The sequence below is a fragment of the Salvelinus sp. IW2-2015 genome, linkage group LG13 (genome assembly GCF_002910315.2).
Source record: "Salvelinus sp. IW2-2015 linkage group LG13, ASM291031v2, whole genome shotgun sequence".
NCBI classification, from domain to species: Eukaryota; Metazoa; Chordata; class Actinopteri; order Salmoniformes; family Salmonidae; genus Salvelinus; species Salvelinus sp. IW2-2015.
In genome coordinates, this window is record NC_036853.1 from 22,945,630 (window position 1) to 22,957,710 (window position 12,081).

Here is a 12,081-nt window from a genome sequence, read left to right on the forward strand (position 1 = left end):
TAGCTTTTAATAGTTTGTAGCTCAAACCATTCGGACTCTACATACACTCAGAAGAAATAAACAAATCCAATGGTACAAACCAGAAGTCTGTAGCTCAAACACACTATGTTTAAAAGGGGTAAGAAGTACAAAACGTGTTTGCAATATGGTGTGACTCATCGGGTTAACATCTTTTTAGCTTCCTCTCATGGATATGTTTTGTGTAATTTGTGTACATTTTTTCTTGTGTTTTGTTGTTCTCTTTTGCAAGGACAGTGGAGACTAACCCACAGGTTTACCAGTGGAGGCTGGTTTGAGCTATGTATCTCTGTGGGTTGTGTCTGGCAGTCACACTCTCACCATTGTCCTCTACATAAACACAGGCCTTCACTCACTTTGATATCTAGAGTTCTGACTGGGTCTTGACTGCTGGAGCTGCTGTACCTCTCATACCGCCTCCAACAGAAGGTCCTTAAAGGAAAGAAATGGTATAGAAACAGTTAACATGGTTCTGCCTACATTTGCTGTACCAAAGCTGAAGTAAAAATGTCTACAGGAAAGCAAGACATGAATGTGTTCAATGAAAGTTCCCACCTCAGTCACTGGATGACACTATAAGGTTGAGTCAATGCAATGACAGTTTGGATATTTTGCATTGTGGATTTTCTGAGCTGTTTTCTCAGGCAGTGGCTCGAGCAGTCAAGTCAGAGGCTGTCAGAGGCAGAGACCGTAAGAAAATACATTTTCAGAGGTCTTCTGGCCAAACTCTTGCTGCCACCTGCTGTTTACACCTGTAACATCAACAGCACATTAATGAATCGTTGTTTTTTTTATCATCTATTGATTGGATCAGTTCTATCAGTAATGTATCATACAGTATGGTGGTTATTTATCTGATGAACTAACTAATACACGACTGTCCCTGTGTAGTCTTCAAACCCCGACGCTAGGCAACGTTGTCAAGGGTCGGTGTCGTGTCGAGTTTTCGAGACTAGTCCCTTTGCAGCAGTTGTGCATCGGAACTTGAATGCTCCATTGGTGTTTCCAGACGGAGGTTTTTGAGTGCCTGACCGAACAATGCTAACACTTTTAGGATTTTGTGTTATTGATTTCCTGTGGTTATCCTTGGCTTTATGCTTTCTCTTAGCTTTTTGTGTCCACAGACTTTCACGTTACCTGCCGACTGGATGTGAGCATTCAAAACTGTATATATTATTCCAGGATCTAATCCGATACGGTAAAACCAAGGGACCACTGAAACGAGACCACTGGCTGCGTGTTTTTGATATCCCAAAAAGGTAATGCTCGTAGTCAGGAAAAAGTCTCGGCCCTTTTGAGGAAATGGGAAAACATATTTCAACTATATTTTAAATTACTAATTTCCATATATTTATTTTATTGGGTGGACGTTTCATCAGCACAACGTAATGTAACAGCTGATCGGAAGTCCAGATTTCGAATGGTTTTGCAAGACTAGAGCCCCGATTGATGATGATGACACTTGACTGACTGTAGGCCACTGATTTTAATTTAACCTCTTCTTTGTAGATGGTTCTGGCACTTCTATGCAATATCTGTTGGCTGGAATGGTTTGCTTATTGTCCTGTCACTTCACATGATTGTATGGGGCCAGAAATTCCCATCATGGTTGACTGACATATTGGGATTCCTGACTACTGGTGGACCAGTGGCAGTCAGGCAAGGTAACTTTTCCAGATTTGGGAAATTTTATGGTTACCTCATTTGTTTTCACTTGCTGTGTTGGCACCTGGTAAGATCAACTCCTCATATTAGGTTGTATGTGCCTGTAGAATACTGACTCGTGTTTTCTTTAGTTCCACAGGTGTCAGCTGTGCTGGTGCAGGTGCTGTTATGGGTTCATTCTCTTAGACGACTACTGGAGTGCCACTTGGTCAGCGTGTTCTCTGATGGGGTCATTCACATTGTTCAGTATATATTTGGCTTGGGCTACTACATTTTACTGGGGCTGACAGTGCTGTGCTCGGATCCTTTGATAATTGAAGAAGGTGAGCTTTGTATTGTATTGCTTCACAATTCACATACTGCTTGATGATCTTTACTGAACAAAAATATAAACGCAACATGTAAAGTGTTGGTCCCATGATTCATGAGCTGAAATAAAATATCCCAGAAATGTTCCATATGCACAAAAAGCTTATTTCTCTCAAATTGTGTACACAAATGTGTTTACATCCCTGTTAGTGAGCATTCCTCATTTGCCAAGATAATCCATCCACCAGACAGGTGTGGTATATCAAGAAGCGGATTGAACAACATGTGCACATTGTGCTGGGGACAATAAAAGGCCACTCTAAAATGTGCATTGTGTCAAGTTTTGAGGGAGCATGCAATTGGCATGCTGACTGCAGGAATGTCCACCAGAGCTGTTGCCAGAGAATTTAATGTTAATTTCTCTACCATAAGCCGCCTCCAACGTCATTTTAGAGAATTTGACAGAACATTCCAAACGGCCTCGCACCTGCAGGCCACATGTAACCATGTCAGCCCAGGACCTCCAGATCCAGCTTCTTTACCTGCAGATTGTCTGAGACCAGCCACCCGGACAGTGGATGAAACGGAGGAGTATATTTGTCTGTAATAAAGTCCTTTTGTGTGAGAAACAATCATTCTGATTGGCTGGGTCTGGCTCCCACTGGGTGTGTCTGGCTCCCCAGTGGGTGGGCCTATGCCCTCCCATGCCCACCCATGGCTGCGCCTCTGCCCAGTCATGTGAAATCTATAGATTAGGGCCTAATTTATTTATTTCAATTAACTGATTTCCTTATATGAACTGTAACTCGGTGAAATTGTTGCATGTTGCATATATATATATGTTTTCAGTGTATTACAGTGGGGAGAACAAGTATTTGATACACTGCCGATTTTGCAGGTTTTCCTACTTACAAAGCATGTAGAGGTCTGTAATTTTTTATACATAGGCTACACATTCAACTTGTTGAAGACGGAATCTAAAACAAAAATCCAGAAAATCACATTGTATGATTTTTAAGTAATTCATTTGCATTTTATTGCATGACATAAGTATTTGATCACCTACCAACCAGTAAGAATTCCGGCTCTCACAGACCTGTTAGTTTTTCTTTAAGAAGCCCTCCTGTTCTCCACTCATTACCTGTATTAACTGCACCTGTTTGAACTCGTTACCTGTATAAAAGACACCTGTCCACACACTCAATCAAACAGACTCCAACCTCTCCACAATGGCCAAGACCAGAGAGCTGTGTAAGGACATCAGGGATAAAATTGTAGACCTGCACAAGGCTGGGATGGGCTACAGGACAATAGGCAAGCAGCTTGGTGAGAAGGCAACAACTGTTGCGCAATTATTAGAAAATAGAAGAAAATAGAAGAAGTTCAAGATGATGGTCAATCACCCTCGGTCTGGGGCTCCATGCAAGATCTCACCTCGTGGGCATCAATGATCATGAGGAGGTGAGGGATCAGCCCAGAACTACACGGCAGACCTGGTCAATGACCTGAAGAGAGCTGGGACCACAGTCTCAAAGAAAACCATTAGTAACACACTACGCCGTCATGGATTAAAATCCTGCAGCGCACACAAGGTCCCCTGCTCAAGCAGGCGCATGTCCAGCCCGTCTGAAGTTTGCCAATGACCATCTGGATGATCCAGAGGAGGAATGGAGAAGGTCATGTGGTCTGATGATTCAAAAATAGAGCTTTTTGGTCTAAACTACCACTCGCCGTGTTTGGAGGAAGAAGAAGGAATGAGTACAACCCCAAGAACACCATCCCAACCGTGAAGCATGGAGGTGAAACATCATTCTTTGGGGGATGCTTTTCTGCAAAGGGGACAGGACGACTGCACCGTATTGAGGGAGGATGGATGGGCCATGTATTGCGAGATCTTAGCCAACAACCTCCTTCCCTCAGTTAAGAGCATTGATGATGGGTCGTGGCTGGGTCTTCCAGCATGACAACGACCCGAAACACACAGCCAGGGCAACTAAGGAGTGGCTCCGTAAGAAGTATCTCAAGGTCCTGGAGTGGCCTAGCCACGTCTCCAGACCTGAACCCAATAGAAAACTTTGGAGGGAGCTGAAAGTCCGTATTGCCCAGCGACAGCCCCGAAACCTGAAGGATCTGGAGAAGGTCTGTATGGAGGAGTGGGCCAAAATCCCCTGCTGCAGTGTGTGCAAACCTGGTCAAGAACTACAGGAAACGTATGATCTCTGTAATTGCAAACAAAGGATTCTGTTACCAAAATATTAAGTTCTGCTTTTCTGATGTATCAAATACTTATGTCATGCAATAAAATGCAAATTAATTACTTAAAAATCATACAATGTGATTTTTGGGATTTTTGTTTTAGATTCCGTCTCTCACAGTTGAAGTGTACCTATGATAAAAATTACAGACCTCTACATGCTTTGTAAGTAGGAAAATCGGCAAAATCGGCAGTGTATCAAATACTTGTTCTCCCCACTGTATATGTAATTGTGATATGATTTGATATGCAGCTGATGCCAGACTGATGGTGTTGTTTTGGTAGGGAGCCCTGCTTTCCCATTGCTCTCCCAGCTGAGGTGGTACCATGTGGCTGGAGCTGTACTCTTCTCCTGGGCCTCTCTGCTGCAGCACCGCTCCCTGGTCCTGCTGGCCAGACTGCGCACTGGAGGATCAGGTGAGGTCATGCAGATAAGATGTCTAAATTATTAGCTCAAAATCACTCCGAGAGGACACTCGGCAAGTAAATGTTTGATCACATTAACCCTATCAGTCCCGAGACCCGAGCAAAAATCAGCTTTTTTTGTCCAGGCCTTATATTTAGCCTCACAATGAAGTGTTTTACCATTTTCTTTTCAGGACAACGAGGGCTACAAGTAGCACACAAAACACTTTGACACAATCATTTGCATTTACGAGTTGTATTGACAAATGTCAATCAAAAAAACAAGGTCACCCAAAGCAAAAACATGATAAAAATGTTTTTTTTTTAAATGAATGCTGTAAGTACAGAAATAGTTTGTTCACTGGGAAATTAATATCCAAATAGTCAATGACAACTGTGTGGTGTTTCTGACAGCAACTATGTGAGCTTATTACAGTATAGACACTATGTCCTGGGATTTCCTATGATCTTTGTAGAAGAACATCTTGCATTCTAACGACTCTTGTGTGGCTTGTGAGCATCATAGAGCAAAAACATGTGCGTGTTTGTGAGAGTCTCGACTTCTCATGGAAAGCTTTTAATAGTTTTGTAGCTCAAACCCTTCGGACTCTGTATATGTTTTTGTATAAAGGACCTGGCCCCGGGCCCCTTCGGAATCCACCCTTGTCTCACAAACACTGCTCTAGCTCAGCCCCGGTTAATTACACAGATTACGGATGCAGAAGAAATAGACGAATCCAATGGTAAAACCCAGTAGTCTCTAGCTCAAACACACTGTTTAAAAGGGGTTATAAATCCAAAATGTGCCAGCAATACAGTGGGACTCATTTGGTTAACATCTTTTTAGCTTCCCCTCATGAATATGTTTTGTATAATTTGTATACATTTTTTCTTGTGTTTTGTTCTCCTCTTTTGCAGGGACAGTGGAGACTCTAGCCCACAGGGTTCCCAGTGGAGGCTGGTTTGAGCTGGTCTCCTGTCCTCATTACTTAGCTGAGCTGCTGATCTATGTGTCTCTGGGGATTGTGTCTGGAAGTCACGCTCTCACCTGGTGGCTCGTTGTCCTCTATGTGCTCTTCAACCAGGCGCTGGCCGCCCAGCTCTGTCATGAGTTTTACACAAGCAAATTTCAGTCTTACCCACAGCATCGCAAAGCATTCCTCCCTTATTTATTGTAACTGATGCCTGATATGAATAATGTCATTTATTTTGTACAACTTAATTTTCCAGAAAAATAAATCTAAAGACTTTGTTTGTTGAAATGATTGTATTGAATATCTATCTTTTAATAGAATAGATGTATAGATTTTAAAAATTAACAGGACAAGATTGATAAGGACACTGTTAACAGCAGAAATCGTTTGTGTACATTGGCAAGGACTGATAAGGGAGTGCCTTGGCTTCCGTACTTAAGGTGACTTAATTAAGGTGCAGGGTTTATGCCAGGCCCTAGCCCAGTTTATGCTGTGACTGACAGCAGCAGCTCCACTAGATAATGAATGGCATTGGTGTCCATTTCGGTGTCCATATCCTGAGATTGGCCCCAATTTAAAATCGCAGTAATGACATCAATATTTAGAAAAGTCTTCCAACATTTTTTAAATGATCACAGTATTTGAATTGCTTTTATTTGATCACTTGTATTACTCTTATTAAAGTGTAGCTACTATATAGTATAGTTTCATAGAGCCTCTTGCTCTCGCTGCATTTGCTTCCCTCCCACTATTGGTTGGCATTTGCAAGTCTCTCTAACTTGACATTTTCCATGACATATACAAATTGACAGTTGAAGTAGCCAATGACAGTACTGCACAGTGGTTACGTTAGCAGATTACATACGCGTCCTCCTTTTAGCGATCCAATCGCATTAGTGGTTTACTGTCTTTCAGGTAGCATGTTCACAATTTAAAAATCCCGTAAGAGTTCTATCCTCCAAAACAGAAATGGTTATATCCTCAATGGTTCAATCGGCAAGATTTTCTACCAACACCAACTAGCTATGTAGTTTACGTCTAGCTAATTATATCGAGTGATTTACGCGGTCAGGGGCAGTGATTTTGATCATTTAATCCATACGCTTATGTAAACTGCCTTTATTATCAGCATTTTAACACAATCTGCTTGCTTCACTTTGTTAAAATGTATCTACTGGCCGGCAGAAGGAATGGAAGGGCTAACAGAAGTGTGATGCGTGTCCTGCTGCCCCTGGTTGTCGCGGTGTTGTCAGCCGGAGTTTCTGGGATGCAGGAGGAACACAAACCAGTCCAAGAACAACCGCAACAAGAGGTAGAAACTAGTTATCTAACTAGCAACTCGAAAGCATTCCACATAGCTAATAATGCTAACTAGCGAGCGTCGTTACGTTCGCATAGCCAGAGTAAGATGATGTGTAAAGCACCACCAGTATCTATTTCACTCGGTTACTTTGACCTCTTTCTGGGTTCATGTTTTGGGGACATGCCATAGGTGGAAAACATGGTTAGCTGGGTTATTGTCCTGGTCGTCACTAGCCCTAGTCTGGAAGTTGAACTCTAATAACTACCAAGTTGTATTATACACCCAGTCTACGTGACTTTGACTACCTGCTTCAATGAGACCGGCTGTACACTTTCCAATATACAGTACCAGTCAAACGTTTTGACACACCTACTCATTCCAGGGTTTTAGTTTATTTTTACTATTTTCTACATTGTAGAATAATAGTAAAGACATTAAAACTATGAAATAACACATATGGAATCTTGTAGTAACCAAAAAAGTGTTTAACAAATAAAAATATTTTAGATTCTTCAAAGTAGCCACCCTTTGCATTGATGACAGCTTGGCATTCTCTCAACCAGCTTCATGAGGTGCCTTGTTAAAAGTGGAATGTCTTTCCGTAATGCATTTGAGCCAATCAGTTGTGTTGTGATAAGGTAGGGGTGGTATACAGAAGATAGCCCTATTTGGTAAAAGACCAAGTCCATATTACGGCAAGAACAGCTCAAAGAAGCAAAGAGAAATGACAGTACATCATTACTTTAAGACCATGAAGGTTAGTCATTCCGGAAGATTTGAAGAACTTTGAACATTTCTTCAAGTGCGGCATTTTGGGGCGACAGGTTGCAAGATCAAATCCCCAAGCTGACAAGGTAAAAATCTTCGTTCTTCCCCTGAACAAGGCAGTTAACCCACTGTTCCTAGGCCGTCATTGTAAATAAGAATTTGTTCTTAACTGACTTGCCTAGTTAAATAAAAAAAATATTTAAAAAAGTACAGATACAAAACCATCAAGCGCAAAGGCTCTCATGAGGACTGCCACAGGAAAGAAAGATCCAGAGTTACCTCTGCTGCAGAGGATAAGTTCATTAGTTACCAGTCTCAGAAATTGCAGCCCAAATAAATGCTTCGCAGAGTTCAAGTAACATACACATCTCAACATCAATTGTTCAGAGGAGACTGCGTGAATCAGCCCTTCATGGTCGAATTTCTGCAAGAAAACCACTACTAAAGGACACCAATAATAAGAAGAGACTTGCTTGGGCCAAGAAACACGAGCAATGGACATTCTGTTCATTGGTTTGAGGAGACCAAATTTGTGATTTTTGGTTCCAACCGCCGTGTCTTTGAGACGCAGAGTAGGTGAACGGATTATCTCTGCATGTGTGGTTCCCACCGTGAATATGGAGGAGGTGGTGTGATGGTGCTTTGCTGGTGACACTGTAGGTGATTTATTTAGAATTCAAGGCACACTTACCCAGCATGGCTACCACTGCAGCGATACGCCATCCCAGCTGGTTTGCGCTTAGTGGGACTATCATTTGTTTTTCAACAGGACAATGACCCAACACACCTCCAGGCTGCGTAAGGGCTATTTGACCAAGAAGGAGAGTGATGGAGTGCTGCATCAGATGACCTGGCCTCCACAAAAACCTGACATTAACTCAATTGAGATGGTTTGGGATGAGTTGGACCACAGAGTGAAGAAAAAGCAGCCAACAAATTATCAGCATATGTGGGAACTCCTTCAAGACTGTTGGAAAAGCATTCCGGGTGAAGCTGGTTGAGAGAATGACAAATTGTGCAAAGCTTTCAAGGCAAAGGGAGGCTACTTTGAAGATATATTTAGATTTGTTTTAACACTTTTTTGGTTACAACATGATTCCATATGTGTTATTTCATAGTTTTGATGTCTTCACTATTATTCTACAATGTAGAAAATTGTACAAATAAAGAACTTTTGACTAATACTGTGTGTACAAAAAGACAAATTAAAACATGGTTTTCATGGCTAACCTGTTGTGGAACTGAACTGACATGTGTTTCCCCCTTCAACAGAAAACACCTACTGCTCATGCTATTGGCCCAGAGGTCAGTGAAAATGATTCCAGCAAATCTGGTGACCTGGGCTTCATCCATGCCTTTGTTGCTGCCATCTCTGTCATCATTGTCTCTGAGCTGGGAGACAAGACTTTCTTCATCGCTGCCATCATGGCTATGCGCTACAACCGCCTCACTGTGCTGTTAGGGGCAATGCTAGCGCTTGGCGTTATGACCTGCCTTTCAGGTTGGTGGATGGATTGTTGGGATTTTGTTCATGTATCCCAATTAGTGGAGGTGCCATATGCGGATCCACCCTGGGTTTGTCTGAATGTCCCCCTGAGTATTTGGTTCTGTACAGTCCGTTCTTTGTCCTACCAAGTCCCTCTTATGTTTTCTCAGTGATGTTTGGCTATGCCACCACCATCATCCCCAGGATCTACACATACTACGTGTCCACGGCTCTGTTTGCCATCTTTGGTGTTCGCATGCTGAGAGAGGGGCTGAAAATGAGTCCAGACGAGGGTCAGGAGGAGCTGGAAGAGGTGCAGGCTGAGATTAAAAAGAAGGATGAGGAGGTCTGTAAACACACACTGCCCACACCTACATTTGCATGTTAGTAATTTTCATATTACCCTGCTGTAACTCTTGGTCTAGGGTTTCATTGTTTGGTTTGTATTCTTATTTCCTATAGCTCCAGCGGTCTAAGCTGGTGAATGGGGCTTCAGATGTGGAGTTGGGCTCAGGGTCAAGCCATCCTCAGGGGAGATGGCACAGCTTCATCTCGCCTGTGTTCATCCAGGCCTTCACACTCACCTTCCTTGCAGAGTGGGGAGACCGCTCTCAGCTGACCACCATCATCTTGGCTGCCCGGGAGGTGAGTCCTGACAGACCCACTATGGAGTCTGAGTCTGCTTGCCTAGTAAAAATGGCACATGCTGGCAAATGTTACACTGATCTCAAGCTAAAATGCTGAAGTGTGGCTGCAAAGCATTCATTGTGGATCTAAAGTCCGAGTTCATGATTAAGATCAGGATATAGGGTTGCTGTGTACGTGTAATATACTCAAAAGGAATTATATTGTTAGGGAATTATTGTTGTGCATTTTTTCTACTGCACTGTGATACTTGTTGGTTCTGTGAGAGGCTTAAAGGTATCATAAACAAATGCTCTGTCTCAGGATCCTTTTGGAGTGGCGGTGGGTGGTACTCTGGGACACTGTCTGTGCACAGGACTGGCTGTGGTTGGAGGAAGGATGATTGCACAGAAGATCTCTGTCAGAACTGGTGATATATTTTTCCTCACTTGAATAATAAAAATGTGTTCCTGGTTGTGGTCATAGCCTACACCAGGGCCCTCCAACCCTGTTCCTGGAGAGCTACCGTCCTGTAGGTTTTCGCTTCAAACCTAATCGAGCGCATCTGACTCTAATAATTAGCAGGTTGATTCGATTAATCAGAAGTTACAACTGCGGTTGGCGCGAAATCCTACAGTAGGGTAGCTCTCAAGGAACAGGGTTGGAGAGCCCTGGCCTATACAGTACTGTAATGAATGTAGCTAGTAGTCATTGGAATTGTGTTATGGACCTCTGTTTTCTCCTCCTCAGTTACAATCGTTGGTGGGATAATGTTCCTGGCCTTTGCATTCTCTGCCCTCTTCATCAAGCCAGATGCTGGAATCTGATTGGAGTACATGCCTGTAAAGCTCAACTATGTGTATTTGGAGAGGCTGTACTCTTGACTCTGTGTGTATGACAATTGTACTGTACTCATGGTGTGGGTGAGATATGGAGAATATTCTATAATGGGACTCTAATGGGTGAGTGTGTCTGTGTGAATGTTGCCCTCTTGTCTTACTGAGTCTGTGATCCCTCACCGGTCTGAATCCTGTGGCTTACACATAGGACAAGACTTACCTCTCCCTCAGGCCCGTCAGTACTGAGCTTGGGTCTGTTTTATTAATTCGTTCCCCATCCTCGGTTATTATATTATGATTTAAGAGCAGCTTATTCATTGACTGAGTGCATGGAATCACTCCTCCCCTCTTCAGCATGAGCTCAGTGTTGTTGAGCAGCCAAGTCACTGCTGGTTGAACGCTGACTCCAGGGCAATCCCATGGAGGGCCAGTCTGTCCGTTATCTATCACTCAAATTACTACAACGGTTTAGGAAGAGGTTGTGTGAGGCCTACTGATGAAGAAATCATGGAACAAAATACTTCATAGCTTCACTGCCATGTTTTGAGACCTGAGCCATTGTCAACAACACCTTTCCTGAAAGTGGTTGGTTAGGGTATTTATTTACAACTTTTGAGCAGAGAGATTGTTAATGTTAACTTTTTATTTTATTTTTAGCTGAAGTACTGTAGACAGTATACTTTTTTAAAGTGCACAGGGAAATGTCACTACATTGTCAATATTTGACAAGTTGTACCCTGTGATGACCGACCAAGCGTGTACATGTACGCTGTTTGCGATATTCACTTCATTGTTAAAGCCTGATTTAATGTAAATACTCAATAAAACCTGTCATGCCAAGACTGGTTTCTTACCTTATAAATTCTTGTCTAGCCCCTACATTTTATGCAATGACTAAGTTATCCTGGATATCAGTAATTGCCGAAAATTGCGAGAAGCAATTGACGCCTACCTTCTGGTTTGTCCATCACAAGTGAATGCCCAAAACGAGGGATTTCAATTAAAAACATTTTATTCATTTTAAAATGTAATAAGGGGCGCAAGCAGCACTGCTTGCTTTAAAAGGTTCCAATATGTTTAGTTTATGTAGGAATGATCTGGCTCTAGAAATTAATTTATAGCAGCAAACTCCTTAGTGATATTACAGCACCATTAAAATGCAGAATGTCTCGGGGTTTTCACACAACCTAATTTACCTATGCTGCAGAGCATGGTTAGCACCATTGAAATAGAAGAGGTAGAACGGATATTAAAATGCATTTTTCATTTTTAAGTCTACTCCGGGGTCCAAGGGATGAAACTCCCAAACAAATATATCAATATCATATTGGTCCATTCAACTGATTTCTGAGCACCCTCAACGATCAATGTGTTTGAACTTTGAGTTCAACTAATAAGGTGTCACAGAACTAGACAGAGGTTGTGGAATTCATTGC

General features: G+C 42.4%; 2 protein-coding genes across 2 annotated transcripts; both read left to right on the top strand.

The window, feature by feature from the left end:
- The first annotated feature begins 968 nt into the window (after nucleotides 1–968).
- Nucleotides 969–5,913, top strand: srd5a3 (steroid 5 alpha-reductase 3). Its single transcript, XM_023999316.2, has 5 exons — nucleotides 969–1,277; nucleotides 1,528–1,682; nucleotides 1,815–2,006; nucleotides 4,532–4,663; nucleotides 5,570–5,913. The coding sequence occupies exons 1-5, from the start codon at nucleotides 1,057–1,059 to the stop codon at nucleotides 5,827–5,829; spliced, it is 960 nt and encodes a 319-aa protein (XP_023855084.1). The 5' UTR covers nucleotides 969–1,056; the 3' UTR covers nucleotides 5,830–5,913.
- A 603-nt stretch (nucleotides 5,914–6,516) lies between these two features.
- On the top strand, nucleotides 6,517–11,240 carry tmem165 (transmembrane protein 165). Its single transcript, XM_023999317.2, has 6 exons — nucleotides 6,517–6,937; nucleotides 8,969–9,197; nucleotides 9,353–9,528; nucleotides 9,645–9,827; nucleotides 10,131–10,236; nucleotides 10,557–11,240. The coding sequence occupies exons 1-6, from the start codon at nucleotides 6,791–6,793 to the stop codon at nucleotides 10,631–10,633; spliced, it is 918 nt and encodes a 305-aa protein (XP_023855085.1). The 5' UTR covers nucleotides 6,517–6,790; the 3' UTR covers nucleotides 10,634–11,240.
- The last annotated feature ends 841 nt before the right edge of the window (nucleotides 11,241–12,081 follow it).

Bases quoted from the DNA above. Each gene is read 5' to 3' on its own strand.
- tmem165 (XM_023999317.2), top strand. From the start codon at position 6,791: ATGTATCTACTGGCCGGCAGAAGGAATGGAAGGGCTAACAGAAGTGTG. The intron at 9,529-9,644 runs GTCTGTAAACAC...TATTTCCTATAG, and splicing joins TTAAAAAGAAGGATGAGGAG to CTCCAGCGGTCTAAGCTGGT. The intron at 10,237-10,556 runs GTGATATATTTT...TCTCCTCCTCAG, and splicing joins GAAGATCTCTGTCAGAACTG to TTACAATCGTTGGTGGGATA.
- srd5a3 (XM_023999316.2), top strand. From the start codon at position 1,057: ATGCTAACACTTTTAGGATTTTGTGTTATTGATTTCCTGTGGTTATCC. The intron at 1,683-1,814 runs GTAACTTTTCCA...TGTTTTCTTTAG, and splicing joins ACCAGTGGCAGTCAGGCAAG to TTCCACAGGTGTCAGCTGTG. The intron at 4,664-5,569 runs GTGAGGTCATGC...CCTCTTTTGCAG, and splicing joins ACTGCGCACTGGAGGATCAG to GGACAGTGGAGACTCTAGCC.